The sequence below is a fragment of the Triticum aestivum genome, chromosome 7A, assembly GCF_018294505.1.
Source record: "Triticum aestivum cultivar Chinese Spring chromosome 7A, IWGSC CS RefSeq v2.1, whole genome shotgun sequence".
NCBI classification, from domain to species: Eukaryota; Viridiplantae; Streptophyta; class Magnoliopsida; order Poales; family Poaceae; genus Triticum; species Triticum aestivum.
The window spans coordinates 121969108-121994012 of NC_057812.1; the positions used below are offsets into that span (position 1 = coordinate 121969108).

At 47.2% G+C, this 24905-nt stretch overlaps 2 protein-coding genes and 1 pseudogene across 2 annotated transcripts; 2 read left to right on the forward strand and 1 right to left on the reverse strand.

Moving 5' to 3' along the window:
• The first annotated feature begins 1814 nt into the window (after nucleotides 1-1814).
• Nucleotides 1815-3064, forward strand: LOC123153153 (uncharacterized; annotated as a pseudogene).
• Nucleotides 3065-12406: 9342 nt separating this feature from the next.
• Nucleotides 12407-14029, forward strand: LOC123151205 (uncharacterized). The gene is made up of 2 exons (XM_044570950.1): nucleotides 12407-13190; nucleotides 13391-14029. The coding sequence occupies exons 1-2, from the start codon at nucleotides 12423-12425 to the stop codon at nucleotides 13535-13537; spliced, it is 915 nt and encodes a 304-aa protein (XP_044426885.1). The 5' UTR covers nucleotides 12407-12422; the 3' UTR covers nucleotides 13538-14029.
• A 388-nt stretch (nucleotides 14030-14417) lies between these two features.
• LOC123151204 (polyadenylate-binding protein-interacting protein 7) lies at nucleotides 14418-19027 on the reverse strand. Its single transcript, XM_044570949.1, has 6 exons — nucleotides 18538-19027; nucleotides 16767-17567; nucleotides 16099-16492; nucleotides 15770-15840; nucleotides 15023-15147; nucleotides 14418-14916 (listed from the first exon to the last, which is right to left on the reverse strand). Exons 2-6 carry the CDS (start codon nucleotides 17508-17510, stop codon nucleotides 14634-14636), a joined length of 1617 nt encoding a protein of 538 aa, XP_044426884.1. The 5' UTR covers nucleotides 17511-17567; nucleotides 18538-19027; the 3' UTR covers nucleotides 14418-14633.
• Between the last annotated feature and the right edge of the window lie 5878 nt (nucleotides 19028-24905).

Sequence of the window (24905 nt, forward strand, 5' to 3'; positions counted from 1 at the left end):
GGCCTGTAAAACTATACTATTCATTTGGGCGGCTAAACTATTTTGCTTGTTAAATTTTCATTTCACAATATGTTGAATGCAATGTAAAATTGGGTGGCCAGCCGGCCACGTCTGCACATATGGGTCGGCATGTTGGGCGCGCTGCCGACCCATATAAAAAACAGGACGGACGTCGGGCGGGTGGCCGACCCAAACGGACAAAATGCGGATGAAATCGTCATCCGTTTGGGTTGGCCCATTGGAGTTGCTCTTATCTTCTCGTTCCCATCCCCTTGCATCTTTTCCACCGCTCAACTCTCCCTGCCTTCTCTCTTTGTGTTTCTTTTCTCCATCACCACTTCCAGGAAGTGCGGAGCCTTGGTGATGCGCTGGAGCTGCAACCAACGACGTGCTCGAGCAGCAATCGGTGGCGCACTGGAGCTGCGCGGTGCTTAGCTGCGGCAATGCGCTGGTGTTGCGGCCGGCGGCGTGCTCAGCTCCCCTACATCCAGCGTGCTAGGAACCCACCCCCACCCCTGGTTTCACTCCAGCTATCCGGCGCTACCCTCGTACCATTTGCTACAACCGGTGTTTTGGTTTGCTGGAAGCAGCTCCATTTCTTGCTACAACCACTGTCTTTTGCTTTTGCTGGAAGAACACCCAATTTTGCATTTTTTTTTCTACCAATGGCATTTCGCTTTGCTGGAAGCGGCTTCATTTTTTGCTACAACCACTATTTTTTGCTTTGTTGGAAGAACACCCAATTTTGCATTTTTGCTACCAATGGTGTTTTGGTTTGCTGGAAGCAGCTCTAATTTTTGCTACAACCACTGTTTTCTACTTTGTTTGAAGAACTCTCAATTTTGCATTTTTGCTACCAATGGAGTTTTGGTTTGCTGGAACCTGTTTCGATTTTTTCTACCACCGTTGTTTTGGTTTTTGATAGAATATCACCCTATTTTTGTTGGAAGATTTTTTGCTACAACCACTCACCCGAATGCTACAACCGGCAGCTTTTTTTCTACTATCGGCAAACGGCTGAGTTGTGACGGCAAAGGCAGGGGCCTGTTTATTTGCATCAATCAATGAGAACCACATATACTTTCGGCGGCGGCGTGGGGTTTTTTTGCAGCAACCGGCATGACAACGAGCTACGTGGACGTTTCTGCATGCGGTAACGAGGAGGACGGTACCAGTGGCGGCGCGAGTCGGCAGCGACAGCGAGGGCGGCGACCGACGGCGAGGGCGGCGATCGGCAGTGAGGGAAGACGAGGAGGCGAGGCGGTCGGTGTGTGCGGGGGCGGTGCTCTTTTTCCTCTCCTTTTTCCTTGTGCAGGAGGTTGAAGATGAGGGAAGGACGGGAACAGTTCCAGATCTGACGGTTGTGCTTGTGCTAATCAAATGGCCAAGGGCTGACCGGCCGAAAAGTTAGGCCGGCGCGCCGGCGCCTAGCATTACCCCTTTTTTTAAGGAAACTATGACTATTTTCCACCGTGTTGCAGACAAACTACTGGACCACGACTGATTATTCTGACGGGCGAGTGATGACACAAGTCTATCGCCACCACCTTTCCTCTTTCCAAACCCTCGCTCCACCAGCCAGCTGACCTACGATGCCCCCAGGAGGAGGAGGAGGAGGCGAGCAAGGATTCATGGAGCGGGGCCACCCACCGGCACTGGCCTCGAGGAGGCCCCATCCCGTTCGCCGCCGACGCCTGACCTCGCCGTCAGCCCCGTCGCCTCTAAGGTGCATTCCTCACCACTTGTACTCTTCGGTCCATGAAATGTGAGTGATAACCACAGAAATATCTCTACCATATGTCTAGAACAAGGAGATGAATAGGGAGGATGGGCAACAGGAGGAGGAGGAGGAGCCCCCGGCGATCTTCCCGGAGGACGTTCTCACTGAGATCCTGTCGCGGGTGCTCTACATCTCGCTGTGCCGCTTCAAGTGCGTGTCGACAGAGTGGCTTGCCCTCTGCTCCGGCTCCAGCGTCCGCAAGAGGTCGCCGCAGGCCATGTCCGGCTTCTTCTACAAGGACCACAATTGGCGCTTCCATAATTTTTCCGGGAAAGGTCCTCCCATGGTCGACCCTGACCTCCCCTTCTTACGGAGCAGCGACCAACATTTCAGCGTCACGCAGTGCAGCACCAGCCTTCTCCTCTGCAAATGCTGGAAACCTCCCTATCCTAAGGACCACCGTTGGAATTTTTGTCTGAATCCAGGACCAGTGCAATGTTTCAAATGTCAAGAGCCTAAGGAATTTGATTACGTTGTCTGCAATCCTGCCACCCATTAGTGGACTGTGTTGCCTTGTATAGAATTCCCTCCTATGGAATTGCGCGACCGCCTGAAAAAGGTCGCCCCTCAAAACCAAGACTTCCAAATCCTGAAATACCTTTGTTTGCGTTCTCGCCTAGGTAGTTACTTTTTGGGTTTTGACCTGGCCATTCCTTCCCGCTTTGTGGTGTTTGTGCACCTGGGCGCATTTCGTGGCCTGTCCACGGAAATGACCTACTCATCGGAAAACGGAGGATGGACTTCGATGCAGAGTCGGTGCTTCAATGTCGATGTAAAACCGTTTAGTAATTTAGAAAGCAGTCAAAGCACCTTCTTGAGTGGTAGTATGCATGTCTTTACTTGTTATTCGACAATAGTCACACTGGACATGGAAAGGAATGCTTGGGGGAAATTATAATGCCACCTGGCATGACAAACAACAGTGGCAATGCTTCCATTGGGCAGTCTCGGGGACGATTGTATGCTTGGCATATGGAGAATCAAGATGATTGCAAACTCTCTGTTTGGGTTCTTGAGGACTATGATAGTGGACAGTGGACGCTAAAGTGTACCATCAGCTGTTTTGAACTGTTTGGAAAGGATTATCGTGAAAACGGCAAGTCCTACTCGATGTTTGCAATTCATCCAGAACATAATTTGATTTACCTTACTGACGGTAAGGAGAAGGTACTATCATACGACATGGATGATCAGAAAGTGCATGTTATATGCACTTCTGGAGAATTCTTGGAAGGTCTGCCTTACACTCCATGTTTCGCGGAATGGACATCAAATGGTCGGTAAAGGCTTACATACTTAGCATTCCTCCGATGTCCTAGTAAACATCAGTTGTTGGATATATGCCAAATCTTCTGTTGGACATGTCTGTTGGATACACGCACTCATGGGTGCATGCCGTTTTGTTGCTTTGAACAATGCTGGCTAGCCATGAAGAATTTGTAACTGATCCTCCGATGGGAATGTTTAATTATATATAAGAATGAACCTGGTTAGCCATGAAGAATTTGTAACTGATCCTCTAATATGAATGCTTAGTTATAGGAATGAACCTTGTCACTTGATATATTTGTTTCATGTAATAATTATTGATGCCACTCTTTTAGCTCCTCGTCTGGGGCAAATGTGAGATAATATATTATCTGTGTTTGAGATGTTTGGTTTCCTACCAGCATATCTTTTGGTATGCATTTTGCTATCCACCAAAAAGCGGACGAAATTGTCATCCATTTGGGTCGGCCCGTTGGAGTTGCTCTTATCTTCTCGTTCCCATCCCCTTGCATCTTTTCCACCGCTCAACTCTCCCTGCCTTCTCTCTCTGCATTTTTTTGTCCATCACCACTTCCAGGAAGTGCGGAGCCGCGTTGATGCGCTAGAGCTGCAACCAACGACGTGCTCGAGCAGCAATCGGTGGCGCACTGGAGCTGCGCGGTGCTTAGCTGCAGCAATGCGCTGGTGTTGCGCCTGGCGGCGTGCTCAGCTCCCCTACATCAAGCATGCTAGGAGCCCACCCCCACCCCTGGTTTCACTCCGGCTAGCCGGCGCTACCCTCGTTCCAGTTGCTACAACCGGCGTTTTGGTTTGCTGGATGCAGCTCCATTTCTTGCTACAACCATTGTCTTTTGCTTTTGCTGGAAGAACACCCAATTTTGCGTTTTTGCTACCAATGGCATTTTTCTTTGCTGGAAGCGGCTTCATTTTTTGCTACAACCACTATTTTTTGCTTTGCTGGAAGAACACCCAATTTTGCATTTTTGCTACCAATGGGGTTTTGGTTTGCTGGAAGCAGCTCTAATTTTTGCTACAACCACCGTTTTCTGCTTTGTTTGAAGAACTCTCGATTTTGCATTTTTGCTACCAATGGAGTTTTGGTTTGCTGGAACCTGTTTCGATTTTTGCTACCACCGTTGTTTTGGTTTTTGATAGAATATCACCCTATTTTTGCTGGAAGATTTTTTGCTACAACCACTCACCTGAATGCTACAACCGGCAGCTTTTTTGCTACTATCGGCAAACCGCTGAGTTGTGATGGCAAAGGCAGGGGCATGTTTATTTGCATCAATCAATGAGAACCACAGATACTTTCGACGGTGGTGTGGGCTTTTTTTTTGCTGCAACCGGCACGACAACGAGCTACGTGGACGTTTCTGCATGCGGTGACGAGGAGGACGGTACCAGCGGCGGCGACCGACGGGGAGGGCGGCGACCGGCGGTGAGGAAAGACGAGGAGGCGAGGCGGTCGACGTGTGCGGGGGCGGTGCTCTTTTTCCTCTCCTTTTTCCTTGTGCAGGAGGTTGAAGATGAGGGAAGGACGGAAACAGTTCCAGATCTGACGGTTGTGCTTGTGCTAATCAAATGGCCAAGGGCAGACCGGTCGAAAAGTTAGGCCGGCGCGCCGGCGCCTAGCATTACCCCTTTTTTAAGGAAACTATGACTATTTTCCACCGTGTTGCAGACGAACTACTGGACCACGACTGATTATTCTGACGGACGAGTGATGACACAAGTCTATCGCCACCACCTTTCCTCTTCCCAAACCCTCGCTCCACCAGCCAGCTGACCTGCGATGCCCCCAGGAGGAGGAGGAGGAGGAGGAGGCGAGCAAGGATTCATGGAGCGGGGCCACCCACCGGCGCTGGCCTCGAGGAGGCCCCATCCTGTTCACCGCTGACGCCTGACCTCGCCGTCAGCCCCGTCGCCTCTGAGGTGCATTCCTCACCACTTGTACTCTTCGGTCCATGAAATGTGAGTGATAACCACAGAAATATCTCTACCATATGTCTAGAACAAGGAGATTAATAGGGAGGATGTGCAGGAGGAGGAGGAGGAGGATCCCCCGGCGATCTTCCCGGAGGACGTTCTCACCGAGATCCTGTTGCGGGTGCTCTACATCTTGCTATGCCGCTTCAAGTGTGTGTCGACAGAGTGGCTTGCCCTCTGCTCTGGCTCCAGCGTCCGCAAGAGGTCGCCGCAGGCCATGTCCGGCTTCTTCTACAAGGACCACAATTGGCGCTTCCATAATTTTTCCGGGAAAGGTCCTCCCATGGTCGACGCTGACCTCCCCTTCTTACGGAGCAGCTACCAACATTTCAGCGTCACGCAATGCAGCACCAGCCTTCCCCTCTGCAAATGCTGGAAACCTCCCTATCCTAAGGACCACTGTTGGAATTTTTGTCTGAATCCAGGACCAGGGCAATGTTTCAAATGTCGAGAGCCTAAGGAATTTGATTACATTGTCTGCAATCCTGCCACCCATTAGTGGACTGTGTTGCCTTGTATAGAATTCCCTCCTATGGAATTGCGCGACCGCCTGAAAAAGGTCGCCCCTCAAAACCAAGACTTCCAAATCCTGAAATACCTTTGTTTGCGTTCTCGCCTAGGTAGTTACTTTTTGGGTTTTGACCTGGCCATTCCTTCCCGCTTTGTGGTGTTTGTGCACCTGGGCGCATTTCGTGGCCTGTCCACGGAAATGACCTACTCATCGGAAAACGGAGGATGGACTTTGATGCAGAGTCGGTGCTTCAATGTCGATGTAAAACCGTTTAGTAATTTAGAAAGCAGTCAAAGCACCTTCTTGAGTGGCAGTATGCATTTCTTTACTTGTTATTCGACAATAGTCACACTGGACATGGAAAGGAATGCTTGGGGGAAATTATAATGCCACCTGGCATGGCAAACAACGGTGGCGATGCTTCCATTGGGCAGTCTCGGGGACGATTGTATGCTTGGCATATAGAGAATCAAGATGATTGCCAACTCTTTGTTTGGGTTCTTGAGGACTATGATAGTGGACAGTGGATGCTAAAGTGTACCATCAACTGTTTTTGAACTGTTTGGAAAGGATTGTCGTGAAAACGGCAAGTCCTACTCAATGTTTGCAATTCATCCAGAACATAATTTGATTTACCTTACTGACGGTAAGGAGAAGGTATTATCATATGACATGGATGATCAGAAAGTGCATGTTATATGCACTTTTGGAGAATTCTTGGAAGGTCTGCCTTACACTCCATGTTTCGCGGAATGGACATCAAATGGTCAGTAAAGGCTTACATACTTAACATTCCTCCGGTGTCCTAGTAAACATCAGTTGTTGGATATATGCCAAATCTTCTGTTTGACATGTCTGTTGGATACACGCACTCATGGGTGCATGTCGTTCTGTTGCTTTGAACAATGCTGGCTAGCCATGAAGAATTTGTAACTGATCCTCCGATGGGAATGTTTAATTATATATAAGAATGAACCTGGTTAACCATGAAGAATTTGTAACTGATCCTCTAATATGAATGCTTAGCTATAGGAATGAACCTTGTCACTTGATATATTTGTTTCATGTAATAATTATTGATGTCACTCTTTTAGCTCCTCGTCTGGGGCAAATGTGAGATAATATATTATTTGTGTTTGAGATGTTTGGTTTCCTGCCAGCATATCTTTTGCTATGCATTTTGCTATCCACCAATCTTAAATATTGATCTTGCCTTGCTTTTATGTTATCTCCTTCTAGCTTGGCTTTTACATTTATGTTAGAGCACATACAATGGGTATAAAAAAGCTTTGTTTCCTTTTATGAAACTTGCATGGTCTTTGGTTGATGGTATCATACAATCTGCAGCTCTACAAACCTACTAGAGAACATAGTTTGTGTGTTCATGTGTTTGTAGTTGATACTGAGGTCGTACCCTTCAAATTCGTGGCTCGTCATTTTAACTAGTTCTCCACTAGTGTATTTTCAATTATTGGTCTGATTGAGCTGTGTCCATGACCATTTTGTTTCTGTTCCTTAATTCTAGTTGGCAGAGGCAGTGCTATATTGGGGCCAGGGGGGCGCTGCCACCCCCCCCCCCCCATCCTTTGACCAATTTCTGAAGAAAAAAATTAGGAAGACTTAGATTAAAACATTTTTAGCATTTGGCCCCCTAGACACTGATCATTTGTGTCCCCCCCCCCCCACACACACACACACCCAGAGTTTTTCAGCTAGCTCCGCCACTGCTGGTTGGGCTGTTGAATTTGGGTTCTCCAGATCAAGAATGGCAGGCTGACAAGTTCTAGGGATGGTCCGGCTCCTAGAGCCGCCGTAATAAAAAGGTGGCTCATTCTTTGATCTGTGTTGAAAGGGAAAACAAGAGAACAATCGAGAGAGCCTCAGCACAGATGTAAAAGTGAATAAATGTCATTTCATTAGATGATTGTAGGTATTTATACAGGCAGAAGGGATGCATCGAAGAGGCATCCGTTCGGGAGAGATGTCAGGAACCGACGCGACAGTTGCCAACGCAAACTGGCTGCGGTTGGTACAAGGGGAGATTCCCCCATAATTAACACAAGTTTAATTGAGCTTTAACACTCCCCCTAATCTACACTTGTCCATGTAATATCATCATCTTGAAAAAGTCTCCTCCAAAAACCCTGTGGGAAAAATGTGAGGAGTATACTGTTTGATATGTTGCTAAACTCCTTCAAACCTAGTGGGGAAAATAAGGAGAAAATGATGCAACATATAATGGTTATTGTCTCTTTTAACTCAATACGAGAAAACTCGTAGAGTTTAGAGAACAATAAATATGTCGTATATACTTTCCCAAAAACCCCGGTGGGGAAAACAGAAAGTATGACATATGATCTCATGTTGATATTACCTCATTAAAAACCTTTATGAGAACCTGTATAGTAAACTCATGAAGGGAAAAAGAGTATAATATGATGCATTGAACAGGAACAATTTAGGAGGATACTCCCCCTGATTCTTGCATATTCCGAAGTCGTCATATACCAATTCCATGAACGTATCTTTGGAATGTAGAAGCTGGTAGAGACTTGGTGAGCAAATCATTCACATGATTGACTTGCAAGATATGCAATATAACAATATTGCTAATTACGTAACCTATTTGCATCCGGGCAACACAAGCAACATTATCTTTGAGATAATGGTTGGTGGATGTAGCCATGAGGTCTGTTTGGAAGACTCTTCATGAGAGGGCTACCACACCTAGTATGAACACTAAGCTTGTCTACGATCTGACATAGTGGGGATCTAATCGATGTATCCAATGATATCGGTGTTCACATTTCTGTGAAACTGAAAAACCAGGACAAGATGTTTGATGCCTTTGGAGATATCAATATATATTCTTGAGTCCCAACCAATTGTGTTTGGTGGATCCAATGGCATTATGGAACGTTGAGTCCCAATATCTCATTTCCATCATCTCTTGGTCTAAATAGATCTTTCTCTACGTCTAGAGAATGAACTACCATGAGAGTTATGGATGGATAAGATTTGTCCACAATGAATTTCTCCAATATATTTTGGATATAGACAACATAGTATACCATAATGTATGAATGAAGGTGCTCAAGTTGTAGTAACGAGCGGTATTCTGGTTTACCCAAATCCTTCATTTTAAACTCCGTCATTTAGATGATTACATGTGTCGTCATTGCAGACACACAAACATGGATAATCATCATTGTAGGAGTAATCCTTGTGAATAAGGAACTCACTACATCGGTTGTACCAAATGTACCGGTGATAATAATAAGTCATATGGTGACTTATTGATTTTACACAATGTATGTTGCATTTTGTACTTCGATTCAGAATTGAGACTCCGTCGGAAATCAATCATATATGTTTGAATCTAGTGATCCACATGGACATGTGATCACTACATCTATCAACTGCAGAGATAGATGATTTTGAACTGCCAATGATATAAGTTATCGGAATGAGATTCCACCTCTGGAGAATAGTTGGGTATCTGCATGAACCCTTGTGCTACAATACTTGCTCTATGTTTCACCACCTTTTCGTTCTCAATTTTGTTTCCAGAAGAAAACTGGTGTTGGTATTGCTTATGAATACCTTCCCATTATTGAGCAAGATCATTTCTACCTAGATTATACCCTTTGCTTGAGTTCAGTCCGAGTGTTGTTCACACTTTGCCATGGCCATGGTCTTTGGATCTGAATCATTTGAAAGGTTTTTGCAATCTAGTTGAGAAATGTATGTCGACATTTGTAGACTTCCGTTATATCTTTCTCCAGAATCTATATATCAATATAGAGTTGATAGAAACATCATTACCCATGGTGACTGTTCGCCATTTCCCAATGCGATTGAGTCGGGTATTCCGATGACCCGGTCATTATGTGCACTATGACCTGGGTTGGTGGAGGTTTCCCATCCACTGGGTGTATACTACCCATTAGGTGTCTGCCAACGTGAAGTTGACTTGCATTTACTGATTCACATGCCTTGATATCATTGCTTGCGAGAAGCTGAATCCTGATGTACTTCTGCCATACATCTCCCCCTGTTGCTTTGAACGAGGAGTGGAGTGGATTTTGCTGGTACCTCCACTCTTTCAGGCGTACTTTTACAGGATTGTAGGATTGTGTGACACCTTTATAGTCAGTAAATGAACATGGCAGATTATTTGCAATGTGTTGCAAAACTTCTGAATGCATGGTTCAGATCTTTGAGTACATGGATTTGAGGCAGAAATGTGTTGAACATTCCACTAATTTCCTGGCATTTTTATGGTAAATGAAATCTCCCCCTAATGCCTGGAAATGTTCCTCATTAAATCAGCATACTGGCCTTGAATAACTCCCCATGCGAGGGGCTTGAGGTATTGACAGAAATACAGTTATTGCTCACATAGATCCCAACTATATGTTGAGGGGCCAATGATGTATGCCGGGTGATGATATCGGTATGCAACCGAATTACCGCAGATAGGAAATACTTGATAGATTTCCACGTATCAAAGACAGAGGGGAATAATATTATGCAATTTGGTCATGAGTGTGTAAAACTACATGACTCCAACGTAAAGTTGGTAAGTTGCAATTCCAAAATAAAGATAATGCAATGAGCTTAACTCTTTGGATATTATGATTCTACCAAACCATTTTGAGTCTAGACATTAGGACAAATTGCTAAACTTCAATCCAAAGGCCATAAAGAATGCCCTCAAGGAGAATTTTGCAATGTTACCCATTCGATTTGCTTGAAATCGATGTCAGGATAATGAGCCAATGGTTTCGTGTGAATAAAGCACACACTTAAGACCATCATGTAGATATGTCTTTTAAAACCATGGAATACCTGAATAGTCTACTCAATGGCTGGGAAGAGCCACTTACCTCGACTTGATGCATTCAAGGAGTCTGAGTGGTTCATCGTAGAATTTTAAGGTGTGCAAGCCTTAAAATTAGCTTCCCTGTGTCACTTGTAGTGCACATAAAATCTAAATGTTACTAGAATTTAGCATCATAATAATCATAAATTATTGGAATTGCTGATAGTTTTTGTTTCAACCCAATGTCTCGATGACCAAGGCGAGTATGCCAAGTTTGTCATGTACAAGACACTCTGGAAAACTATCTCGTACACAACATGTGGTACGGGTTGTGTCTTATGTGTAGTACAATCCAGATGATACACATATAATGTGTTTTCCATATCCGTTGCATATGGTAAAGAGAAGTTATTTCTCTTTGTTGTCATCATAAGTTTCGCTATGGAAACTATTTTAACGGATACCTTCATAGTTTAGTAGGGTACGAGTTAAACCTGGGAAGCAATAAAGCATCCCGACGTTACTCGAGTACCCACAAGGATAGTAAATATGACTCGAGTTGAGCCAACAAATACCTCATCGCGTCTAACGATTTAAATATCTCCTTTCTCTCAATGAGAGTGGAAACATTGAACTACCCTGAGAATAAAGTTTGTGGTGCATATGTCCACAAGGCACATATCATTTTTCATCGGATTGACTCCCGTAGAAATCTATATATATAGACATGAAGATTCTCAATGAAAATCACTGTCAGATATATATAGAATACATACAAATGTATTTGTACCAAAGTGCTGATACAATATATGATGACAACAATAATCATGTTCATATTAGAACATCAGAAATGGACATAAATAAATAGATCACTAAGGAGATTGAGGGACTAAATGTAGTCTCCAAACATGTCAGTTGATGCATATTCAACCTTCATGTTCTCCGTGGTCATGTGACAGTTGGATAGTCATTTTATTGCTCGGTTCTAGAAGAACGTCATGCAAACAACAAACTGCCATGATGGTGTCAGATTGAAGGAGTGATGTTCAAACCTTTTGCCCTTGAGGTTCTTTGTATCCCGGGGATTGCTAATACAGAATAACCAGATGCTGAGGTCTGGATCGATATAATGTCTTACGATGCATAAAGCAACATGTTTATTCTGTTAGTGGTGTGACTCCAACGGTAGGAGAATTCGACAGGTCTTTGATGGCACACATTATCCCACGAGACACAAGAGTGATCATGATGTCCATGGCCCAAGTAGGGCAGTGGTGGCCATCGAGGGCGAATGCCTCAATTCTCTAGCCATCGGTTACCAGAGATAATTAATTTACAATTAGTAAATTAAAGACCATCATGGTAATGTTGCAAAATTAATGGATATTTCAAGAAGTTATCTTGAAACCATTAATGCGAATCTCAAATTGCTAAGCATGACACTTTGAAGATAATCTCCCGAATGAAGTAGATCTCGCAGCACTTGGGAGTATAATCTGATGAAATCAGGAAATACTCACTCATAATGCCTTATGTCATGACTTAGAAAAATATGTGGGAGAGCACTTTGTAAAGCAATCATAATGTCGAAACGACAAAATGTAGACTTTATCAGTAGTCATCGATAATCTGCGTAGGCAGTAGATCCATATGACTATCTTGTGATCCCAAGCATCAGCTTGAAGAAATCACTTTAAATTTTGCACCTTCCGGAATACATCGTACTCAACGGAAATACACCACTATTATAATGAATAGTAATGATATTGCAAACTTGATGTTCAAGTGAAAAAAAAACTTGAATTGTATAGACCTTAAATTAAATGAGATGATCATGTATCAAGTTGAAAGATAATTCAACAGGGTGAATTAATATTTTGCGAGAGAAAATTAATCTCAATCACAATGAGATTGTTTTACGAGAAAAAAATATTTCTCAATCGCAAATCAATATTGTTGTGCGAGAAAACTTAATCTCGACCGCAAAACAATGTCGTTATAGTAATAAGACGTGTTATAGAGATTTCTAAAAAGCAAACATATTGAACATGCCACATAATAACCACATATTTTCTGGAATATTAAAACTCAACAGAAAAAGGGCTGAAAAGCGGTGGCCCAATCTTATGCAAATGGGCCACGCTGGGGAAGCCAGCCTAGGGCCGGCCTGGGCCTGGTCAACCAATTGGATAAGAAGCAAGCGGCCAGGGATAGCGATCCCCTGCCAGCATCCATCCCCAATCCCCACGACCGACGCGGGCGGCGACTGCCATGGTCGATCGGCCGTTTCTCCGGCAACTCGTGGAGAGACCACGACCCGGGCGAAGCGCTGCCGAGCCTCGCGTTGGAGGCCGGAGAAGGTTGCGCCAGAGGACTCCGGGGAGGGCGTGCCGGCCCGATTGGGCACAGGCGAAGACGCCCACGGCCGGTCGGCCGCACCACCGGCGGCAAGAGGATCTCCCGCCCCGCTCGTCCTCGGAGTAGGAGTCACCGGGGAGGTGGGTGCCGGATACGACGCCGTTGGAAGCGCCATTCGCGAGCCCGAGCGCCGCTGGGCTCCATGTGTCAGCGCCGGGGCCGGGTCGCCTCTGCGCCCGTGGGGGCAAGGCCGATGGTCGAGCATGGGGTGTGCCAGGAGGAGCAGCGCCGGGGCCAGGACACCGTTGCGCCAGATGCCCGTCGCTCGTGCGCCGGATCACGCGGCCGAGGGCAGTCTCCCACCATTGGACGCCGATGAGGCGCCTTGCCGATGGGGCCCGAGGGTTCGACTGCCGCCGTTCTTCGCGACGAGACTGTCCCTCATAGAGGAAACAAAGGTAAAGCGATTTAAGAAATCAACGCGTGTACCTTTTCCGTTTTCTTCCCGATTCGTTCGTTGGTGGATCTCGATTTACACTCTTGTCGTGATGGGAGACAATGAATTCTCGGTTTAAACCTCCAATCTTTTGATCGATGGATGCCATCTCCCCTGTTCTTCATTCATTTTCTGTTCTTCATGGCCTTGTTTCGCCTGCAGGAATTCATGGCCACAGCGCACTGCAGAAACGTCGGTCCTGAGGGCGGCCGCAGTAGCGGGCACCACCACGCTGACAAACACGCGAGCGAGCGATGCTGTAGGGGGGATCGTCGCGCAGATGGAATCGCTCCGCCGGGAGCATGCTGATAACGTGTTGAAAGGGAAAACAAGAGAACAATCGAGAGAGCCTCGGCCCAGATGTAAAAGTGAATAAATGTCCTTTCATTAGATGATTGTAGGTATTTATACAGGCAGAAGGGATGCATCAAAGAGGCATCCGTTCTGGAGAGATGTCAGGAACCGACCCCACAGTTGCCAACGCAAACTGGCTGCGGTTGGTACAAGGGGAGATTCCCCCATAATTAACACAAGTTTAATTGAGCTTTAACAATCTGGTTGATCTGGTTGTCCCCGTATGGCTGACAGAGCAGTATGTGGTAAAAAAAAAGGATGATGTCAATACACAAGATGGATCATGCATTTTCATGAATAATTGTTTGCGGGAACCGTACATAAATATTTAGTTGTGTTGTAAAGTGGAGTTCTGTGTTAAAAGACATTAATATTGTGTAATATTGCCTTGTACTAGCCTATACAAGATGATGTCAGTACACAAGATGGATCATACATTTCCATGTATATCCGTGAGAAAGCTAAGCATGATAAATGTTAAACATTAAATTACTAGGTTCTTAATTCCACTCTTCTTTTTTAGTGAAAGGGATTTTTCTTCTCTCATGTGCATGCACCGCATGAGTTGCTTAAGCAACCACGAGTGTTCATTTGCAGCTCTCTCAAGAGGATGTACAGAACAGAACTTCCTGGCAACTTGAGAAACAGAATAAAACAAACAGGTGAAAGCATGCAACATGTTTGTCTCAAATTTCACCGAGTCCGCAAAATCCCACGTCTTGTTATAACCGCAGAATGCCGGTTGAAACCGAGATCTCCCACGTTTCCCGTGTGACATTCGCCGCAGTCCATCTCGCATGCACTCCAGGGAACCATATCACGAATAAGCACGGCAGGAGGGGAATGGAATGTGAATTGAATGGATCTATGTATAATTTTACACTGTATTCTGTTTTGTCAGGCTATTCTCCTGCTGGCTCCTTTAATATACAACTACCAAGAACTTACAAGTGCTCCAACAGCGCACCTTTTTAGTTTTTCTCCTGCATCTCTTTCTCCTCTTTTTTTTTGTGGGTTGCTTTTCTCTGTGGTGCTCACCTAAGAGATCATGTTAGTACACGGCGATGCGAAGCAGGCCGGGCTGAGGTTGCGTGTAATGGAGGCCTTCGTCCAGAAGGAACTGCTCGACGGCGATGGGCAGCCTCGCGGTGCGAGAGCCCTTGGTGTGGTGGCCTGTTCCGACGCATACCATGACTTGCATCCTTTCGCCTGAAGCCCTCGCCATGCCCCTCAGGGAGCTGAGCTCGACCTTGAGGATATGGATTGCTTCGCTCACGTGGAGGCCGTGTAGATCAATCAGACGATCACTCCCCCGTTGCAAAGAACCAGGGTTCCTGGACAATGAATCAAAATTTTTAGGATGGAACAGAAGTGCTTGTAAATATGTCGCTGACATTCCACAGAAGCAGTATACATAGCTTGGAAAGGGGAGAAAGCAACCTCTGTCGATAAATAGCTTCTCTAGCTTTCTCATGAGCTGCTTTCATTTGCGAGTTATAGGCCTGACCTTTGATGCTTAGTTCCTTGGCCAGAGCTTTGTTGCCAATTAGGTAAGCTTGTCTAGCCTGCCAAGTACATCTTTCCATCAATATTCCAACTAACAAAATTAATGAATCAAATGTGCAGGACGTAGCAAATGATGATATCCTGGATGTAATTTATATGATACTGGTAGCTATGGGGCCAGATTTGCCCTTCCCTAAAATAAGTCGCACAAATCCATCATTTTTTATGGCTTGCAAACTTGCATATGAGTAGTGGAAAAATTATACAAAAACATGAATATTCTCTGCCCTTCTTTTTTTACATGGTCTGCCCTTCTATTTAGGAAGGAAAGGAACAAGACATGTAGTCAGAAAGAAGTTAAAATGGGAGACATTATGATTATTCTCGACTGCAGTTAAGCACATGACAATGATACACACCTAACGATACATACAGCAAGTAGGCAACAAACAATTTAAAAAATGCCAAATTCAACAAAAACCGATTAACAATGCCAAATTCAATCCATAGGCAAAACCCTCAACAAATTCCTACTATGATTCTGCCAGTGTTTTTTTAATATTCCTTATGAACAGATATCTAAACAAAAATTGCAAATGTGAACATGTAACATGTACATTGGTTTAGAAGAATAGATACATATACAACCAAGCATCTGGAGACAACAATTAAGCTGCTCACCTGCTCAAAACATGCATTTCGGACACGGGCAAAATCACGAGCTTCCTCCCTCGATTCTGAATACATGTTTGCTGTTGGGCCACGTACAAAGATAAATCCATCAGTCTATAATTGCATCTATCTAGAATGAGGACATGGAAATACACCAATATGCTTCAAATTATGCACACCCAACTATAATTTGCTTCCTGAGATCTATCCATACATTGTAAAGCACAATGTACCAATCCTAACTTGCCTATTCTAAGATAACAACAATACAATGTGCAAAACCATCAAATTGTGCAATCTGCATCAGAAATAACTTGTAATATTCAGATGAGTATTACCGACTGAATCGCCGGTATCAAGCCATGGAGTTGCAGCTGCACGTGCACTACTAACACTTTGATACTTGTTCCCAGAAGATGTTTTAGAACCAAAACTGTACTGCTTGGGTACAGAAACGGTAGAAACACCATTGCCATAATCAGAGCCCTTTTTGAACTTGCTGTGGCCAGAATTCTGCGATGCAAGTTTCCGAACAGCTGAAACAAAATCACCAGTACCACTAGATATGGTGGAAGAATTGCGCCCACTGAAGAAGCCAAGGATATCCATATCTCCCTTGGAGAAACCATTTTGATCTTCTGCTGTTGGCAGGGCAGGAAAGTCCCCCGTACTAAAGTTTGGTGAGCTGGGGGTCAAATTCATTGTCTGATTGGAAGTAGGATCCACTTGCATCTGAAAAATCAAAAGAAAAAATAACCCTTGGAGATGCTACTGAATGTTGCAATTGTAACATAACTGCTTGAAGCAATGTACATTACCAAATAAAGAGGAACGAGATTTTAATATTGTCTTTCAAAGGATACATTTAATACTGGTGCCTTGAGCAGAAAGAAAAATCATTAAAGTTTCAGCCATATACGTCAAGAAGAGACAGCTATGTTAAGCAGTGCTCTGATTGGACGTCTAGAGGAGTTAAGTGTGAAAATTACAGATAGGAAGAGATTACCTCTAGCTGGGTGAGAATTTCAATAGTATGATTGAAGTCACATCCATTTGCATAGTACAGCTCCGCAAGACTCTCTGCTGAAAATCCAGGAAACTGAGACGCTAAATACTCTAGGGGGTCAAAGAGGCCATCTGATGCTGCAACGTACTCACTAGCAAAACCGTCAGTAAAGCCCGTGGTAGGATCATACTGAAGGTCCTGATTTTCATTAGCAAAGTGGAGATCACCCACGTAATTTTGCTCCCAATTACTTGAACCAACAGTTGAAAAGGTTGCCTGTGAATTATCCTCGTAAAATAAATTGGTATGCCCAAGTTCCAGGTTGCTAGCTGAAGAAGACAACTCTTGGTGTTCTCTTGACAAGCGGCTAGCTTTTGTCCCATAGAACGGAGGTGCATTCAAGGATAATCCAGCAAGGGACAGCTCTTCAGGTTCTTGTTCGATTTTCTCGAAAGAAGTGAAGTCTGGAATAATATCATCTGGGAGCTGCTTACGCCAGAACTGGTGTGCCTCATCGTCTGAGTTATTAGACTTGGACGACTCAGACCTATCTAGAATTTTTTTTCCAGGGGACCCCCTAAGTTCAGACTTACTTGCATCTGAAGCTGTGCTATTACCATAGGATGGTCTAATAACACATGAAGGGACAAACTCTGCTGCATTGGGATTTAATGCAGTGAATTTATTTGGTAACATTGACCTTGCATCACCATTATTTGGAACAACTTTATTCAGTGAAGTCATCTTTTAACAGAAATTACATGTACAGAAAAAACTCTTCCAATGAGATTTACCCAAACCCTGAAAAGGTGATAAATATCAAGGGTTAGTATTAGTATGGTTCGGCGCATTTACAAAAAGTATATTTCCTATGAATAACCAAAATAGAAAAGTCATCTCTTCGTTAGCAAGAAGCTAGTATTTGCTAATCTGTAGAACTATTTAGCTACTTCCATGATTTTCTGTGAGGTAGCTATCAATAATAAATTTATGCCAGGCTACCAAGAATTGATATTATTTTCAAGTGAAAAACAATTTCATGCTTATCGAAAACGGCAAAGGCAAATAAAAACTAATCCAATAAGGTCTGGCTCCAATTATTTGAGTAATATTTAGAGCACACCAAATGTGAACTCTAAACTAGATATGCCATTTATTAATTTACATGACATATATGGATGAACTAATCCGAAATCAATTCAGCTAGAAAAGTTTTTCTTAGAATTGCCAAACTAGTCGGTCCATTAAATCGTACAGTTGGGCTCCAAAAAGTTTGTTTTTGTTACTATCAGCCAGAGATGGCAACACAATTATCACCATTACTTGTAATAGAAGTTTCCAAATTTACACCAGACCTAAAAGCCGGTAAGTATCTTTCCAAAAAAGGGCGTCACCCATTTGCACACAGAATGGCGTGCCCTTTCTTGGCTCAGATATAACTGCCTGAACTACTACCACAACCGCCCGCGTCACAAAAACTGCATCTCCACATGCAGTTTCTATACGCCAAATTCACCGGCTAGGACGTTGAAATATCTAACGCTTCGCTCGTACGCATTGGCCCTTTTACGGCAAAAAACTTTGCGTCGCCGCTAAATCAGTAAATTCCCATGAGCGGCAAACGTAACGCAGCAGTAAAGAGGGAGCAAATAAGGAAAATAAGCTTAGTGTTACGCCGGCCAAAATCATACGCGCCTCCAGCTCTAGCAGAAGCTCGGGAGAATCATACGCCCGCAAAGGAGCAACAAAAGAGATTGAGCAAACAGTGCACCTGCCCACTCGCGCAGGCGCTAGCTACAGACGGAGAGACGAGACGCTGGAGCCCCGACGCCGCGCCGAGATCCGGACGGGACGGGATCTACACGAGGCGAGCGTCCGCGGCAGATCTGGAGAGCTCCCGCCAACGCGAGCCGATGCCCTTCCGCCGGTCGACGAGCTGGTAGTAATATATAGCTGGCGACCAGCCCATATGGGGCGCGAAGGGGAAAAAAACCTCGGCCGCCCCTCCCCGACTCGGGGCAGGGTACGGGTCGTCACCGCCCACGAGACGGAGACGGAGTCGGCTCGCGGAACGGGATGGGATTCGGAGGCGCGCCGGAGGTGGTGGCCGGGGCGGGCACGGAGACGGGGCGGGTCGCCGGGATTTGTGGCGCGGTGGAGGCGGCCGTGGGGAGGGGAGGGGAGGAGGAGGAGGGACGGACGGATGGGTGGGGGGAGGCGGAGGAGGAGGAGGATAGGCGAGGGATGGTGGAGTTTGACCCGACGCGGCGGGTGGTGGGGCCGGGGGATGGGGTGGTGGCGTGGAGGGGACGGATGGGTGGGTGGTGGCCTGGCCTTGGGATCGGTGGCGGGATGAGGGCAGGGCCGCGTGCGCCTGCCTACGACCTGTCTCCGCTCCCGCGGTGCGACGCGAATATGCGGCTGGCTCGGTGATTCGACCCAGGGGAGGGGGGAAATATCGGCGGGGCTCCCGCCGGTGGTTCCGTGGTCTGGCTCCGCCCGTCTGCTTCACAGCGCTCCGTGGTTCCTGTTTGCCATCACCCATATGAGGCCATGATCCACTCCCCCTTCCATCAAGTTGGGAATGGACCGGCATGGTCGACTGGTCTGACCTAATTTTTCGGCATCAATGGACCTTCTAGATTGGCGTCGTCTAGACTCATCCGAGCGAGTGGGTCGTCTTCACTCTCCACCCGGCGTCACGGGCCCCGCCTCCGACGCCCCCGCCGCCACTGCCTCCAAGTCTTTGTCTGTCGCTTTCGAAGTCCTCGATCGATGATATCGTAATCCCTGGCCGCCGTCGCCGCCACCTCCTAAGTCCATGTACGTCGATGTCTATGATGACCGGCAGACGCGCCGGCTCCCCAAATGCGAAGCAACAACTTGTAACTTCGCCCTCGTTAATTGGTTAAGCAAAGTATTCATGGCTAGGGCAAAATCGTGTGTAGCTAGGTTTTCTTGATTTGGAAGGGGGTGTGTTCTTGATCAGGAAGGAACTAGTGCTTGATTTGGAAGCTAGGTGTGTATGTTGATTGAGTTGTCTATCATATGGAAAACGATTGCTTTCAACCGACTGGTTTAACGCACGCGTAAACCGCCTCGAGGGATTGACACGCGTCCTCGTAGCCATGCCATCCATCCCGCGGCCTTATCCCTTTCTTCTCGAGTCGTCCTCTTCCTCTGAACTAGATCAGCAAAATCTTGCTGCTGCTCTCTCCCAAATCCTTTGCAACTTTGCTCTGCTCTCTCCCGAAGAGCATCCCGTCCTTTCCTCCCGTATCTCACTCTGGCCGGTGGAGCTGCTGCTGCTGCAAGGGGCAGCGTTGCACTGCGACGACCTGCTATTCGACCACACGAACGGCGAGCTCTTTGCCGCGAAACGGCGATGATGTTCATGGTCGGGGTGCTACGGGGGCCACGGGGATAGAGGCCGCCAATGCTGTAGACGACGGGGGTGTCGCAAGGTGCCGCTCACAGCGCATGGTGTAATCTCTGACTGTAGTGAGGAGCTGCACCACATCGACGCGGCGGTGTGGTGCTGTGCAGCAGGGCATGCCGTCGGGTTTTTGCAGCAGCCGGTGATGCGACCACCCACCCTATTGCAGCAGCCGGCGCTGCCATGAAGCATCGTCGGGGCCGCTGGAGCTTCGACGGTGCTGCAACGAAGCATCGTCGGTGCTGTGTTGGAGCATTGTCGGCCCGCCGGAGCATTGTCGGTGCTTCAATGGAACTTCGCCGGAGCTGCAATGAAACATCGTCGGGGCCGCCGGAGCTTCGCCGGTGCTGCAACGAAGCATCGCCGATGCTGTGTTGGAGCATTGTCGGCCAGACGGAGCATTGTCGGTGCTTCAATGGAGCTTCGCCGGTGGTTCAAGGGGTGGTCACAACAGTGACATTGCTGGTGCCGTGGCCTGTGCATGGTGAGCTCGTCGGCGTTTTTGGCGTGAGATGACAGGTGACGCCGTTGCTGCTACCTGAGCGCCACGGCTAATGCATGTCGCCCAACTGCCCACTGAAGCTAATTGCACGGGAGCAAGGATGCACCCATTGGTGCTGGTGAGATATAGGCTTTGTGATGTTACCGTTCAGGGATCAAGCGTCCTAAATTAACGCAGATCAAGGGCTGGCAAGGCGGTTTAAAAACTCCTACCATCAGCCGGTTTACGCGTAGTTGTGGCCTGTGTAGGCCAATTCTAGCATGTCCATATGTTTCAATGCAAATGAGCAGTCAGTAGGTGCATTACACGCTCATGCTAAAATATTCTTATTTCAACCAAAGAGGCGGGGTCTCCCTTAATTTCTATGATGATAAAGTAGTAAGAGCATCTCCAACAGCCGCGCCAAAAGACGCGCGCGCGGTAAATTGGCTTTTTAACGCGCGTGGGACGTTTTCACGCGCTCCAGCGGTGGCGGAAAACTAGCACGCGCGGGAAATGATTGCGCGTGCGGGAAAAGGCAGCAGCTCGCGCGCTACATTTGGCGCGCCGCGTCCGGGGCGCCTATAAATTGCAGCGCCCTCTGCCGCTCTCTCCATCTCACCATCGCCCTCTGCCGCCCTTTGCCGCCGACACGCCACCACCGCGCCATCATGCCGCCTCGCCGTCGGGGAGCTTCGGGCTACCGCGGCGTCCGCGTGCGTCCGTCCGGCACCTACTCCGCCAAGATTTGGTCGGGCGGCAGCATGCGCCTCCGCCTCAGAACCTTCGACACCGCCCAAGAGGGCACCCGCGCGTACGACGCTGCGACGTGGCGCCTCCTGCTGTCCCGTCAGGACATGAATTTCGCCGACGTGGCGTCGCGGGAGCGGGCACAGGAGTTGGCGCCTTTCCCGCGGCTTCTCGCCGACGAGGATCGTTGCAAGCACCGGAGGCGGGAGCGTCGTCTCAGGCTGGCCGAGATGGACGAGCAAGACATGGCGCTGTGGAGCCATCGCTTCCCGGAAGACACCAACGAGGAACAGTTCTTCGCCCAGAGGAGGGCGAAGAGGGCGAAGAGGAGGGAGGAGCGAGCCGCCTATCGTGAGGACAAGCGAACGCGGAGGGCGGTAGCTAAATACAACATCGCGCTAGGAGATGCGTCCTCCTGGGACTCCGGCGACGAGCGGTTCTTTGACGCCTACGCACATACGTCGGACGAGGACATCACCGAGTCAGAGTCCGAGTCAGACAAGTAGTACTAGTTTTTCGTTTTATTTTGTATCGTAGAAGTAGGCTATCATAGAAGCAGGCAGAGTCCGAGTCGGACGAACTATGTGAACTATGAAATATTGAATCGTGGTAGGAAAAAACAGATGAAATATAGCACGCCTGCTGGAGCGGCTCGGGCGCACTTTAATTTGCGGTGGCCGCTGGAGCCAGCGCACCGCCGCGCGCAAAAGCTGGCTAACCCCGCGCTGTATTCTGACTTTTAGCGCGCGGCGCGTTGCGCGGCTGTTGGAGATGCTCTAACTTTGTTGACACCTACTTCCTACTTTTAAAGAGCTATAGTTGAAATAAGTTTATATGTATTATAGCAGGGAATGTTTATGATAATAAAATCTAGCATTTCCCATATGGCTCGTATATCTAATTTTCCTATTGCCTGCTCGTTACTTGTGTCAATGCTCCTAGCAAGTTACCATTTTATTGCTAGTTGGATGTTAACCGCATGTATGATCCATATACTTGTAGATTCTTATTTCACTATGTGTGTGTATTATTGTACCAAGATAGTTTTTTTTAGGCCTGGACCATAGAACAATAGTTCTACGGTAATATATTAAAAGAAAAGGTATGTACAACAAGGTTGGAAAAAGCGGTAGGCGTAAGCGAGGCGGTTGGCCTTCGCCTAGTGCCTAGGCGGTGCCTAAGCGTCCTAGGCGCGGCCTAGGCGGTAATATAGTTTTTACTCATAGTGTATTTTGTGATTATTATATGGGTGTTGATATTAGTTTAGGGCATATAAATTAATTAATTACCGTCTAATGTCATTAGAATATAACCCGTTTGGCATATCAATGCAGTATGTGGCATGATTTCTTGCTTGGATAGGTAATTCCTTGCTTGCCCTGCCTAGACCTCCATTTATGCCCTAGGCAAGGCGTTTGGCCATTGCCTAGCGCCTAGGCATGCCTAAGCGCCTCCTAGGCACTGCCTTTTCCAACAGAGTGTACAAGCATGATGTAGGGTGGAACCCTAATCGCCCGATCTTTCACGAAAGGAGCGGATCCTGCGAAGAACGCGAAGAACACGAGGAGGGAAACGAGGGAAAACACAAGGGGAAACACAAGAGGAACACTCAAACTAACAAGAACAAGTCACACATGTGCTAGATCCTCGGGTACATAGGACGATACATGAATCCACGGACAACTAAGGACGATACAAGGGTAGCCGGTTCTTCTCCGTGAGGAGGTCTTGAATCCACGGGGGGGGGGGGGGGGTCTTCCCTTAGAAAGGGGGCTTGAATCCAAAGTGATCTTCTCCGAAGAGGCCGCGGTCTCTCACAAGGAGTAGATCCGATGTGGATGAGCGAAGCTCTATCTCTAAGTATGAGCTAAACCAATGCTAACCCTAGAAAGTCATACGGGATAGAGTATATATAGTCTAGGTGACGAAAGGGTACACGGGCCTCGGCCCAAGTGGCTGCGCGCAGGCAGGGCCGGAGGTTCCGGGGAGGGTCCGGCCTAACCAGAGAGTTGGCGCGGTGGAGATGTGCTGGCATCCGGGGGCCGGAAGGTCCGGGCAGGCCGGAGGTTCCGGGCGCCGGAAGGTCCAGGACGGGGTCTGGGCTAACCCGAGAGTTGGCACGCCTGGGATGGTCAAGGTCATCGGCGACCGGAAGCTCCGAGTCGGCCGGAAGGTCCGGGGGCCGGAAGTTCCGGGCTCTGGCCTGAAGTTCCGGGCTGTCCAGAGTGTTGACGCCTGTCTCTTCTTCTACAGTCCTCGACTCCGAGTCTTGAGCATTGTACCTGATGACACATAGTATCTCGGACTTAGGCAGTAGCCATGTCTCACTTGAAGAGGGGGAAAACTCAAGTAGGAGTGATGTCACCTCGGATTGAATAGCACGTGCCCTAGCCCTTGTCATTGGTCCACTTGGAGCTTGGATAGTTGAGGTGGCGTCCATGGGGATGGTCCTGGGATGCTCCGCTCATCTCCCCTCCCTTGGGGAAGATCCATCCTTGGATCGAGTTTGTCATCACCATGGAAGGGAGAGAGAGCTTTGATGTTGAAGATGTCGCTCATGTTGTATTTGTTGCGCGGGAGGTCGATCTTGTAAGCGTTGTCGTTGTAGCGTGCGAGCACCTTGAAGGGTCCATCTGCTCGTGGTCTTAGCTTAGACTTGTGTTCTTGTGGAAAGCGCTCCTTGCGAAGGTGTAGCCACACGAGATCACCAATGTTGAAGACCATAGGTTGCCTGTTGACGTTGAGCTTGGTCGCAAGGCGTTGTACTTGGCGCTCGATGGTGTTTCTTGTATCTTCATGCACCTTCTTGAGATGGGTCGCTCGTGCACTTGCGTACAAATTGATTCGCTCTTGGAGTGGTAGAGGTAGAACATCCAATGGTGACAAAGGGTTGAAACCGTTGACGACCTCAAAAGGGGACTTGCCGGTTGTTGAGTGTCTTGCCCGGTTGTAGGCGAACTCGGCGATGGGTAGACACTCCTCCCACTCCTTGATGTTCTTCTTGATGAGTACGCGAAGTAGAGCGGAGAGTGTGCGGTTTGTCACCTCCGTTTGGCCGTCGGTTTGAGGATGGTACGCCGTGGAGAAGAGTAGCTTGATTCCGAGCTTGTCGCATAGGGTCTTCCAAAAGTAGCTAAGGAACTTCACGTCGCGGGCCGAGACAATTGTCTTTGGCACACCATGGATGTTGGAAATATGCCCTAGAGGCAATAATAAAATGGTTATTATTATATTTCTTTGTTCATGATAATTGTCTATTGTTCATGCTATAATTGTGTTATCCGGAAATTGTAATACATGTGTGAATATATAGACCACAACACGTCTCTAGTGAGCCTCTAGTTGACTAGCTCGTTGATCAAAAGATAGTCATGGTTTCCTAACTATAGACATTGGATGTCATTGATAACGGGATCACATCATTAGGAGAATGATGTGATGGACAAGACCCAATCCTAAGCATAGCTCAAAG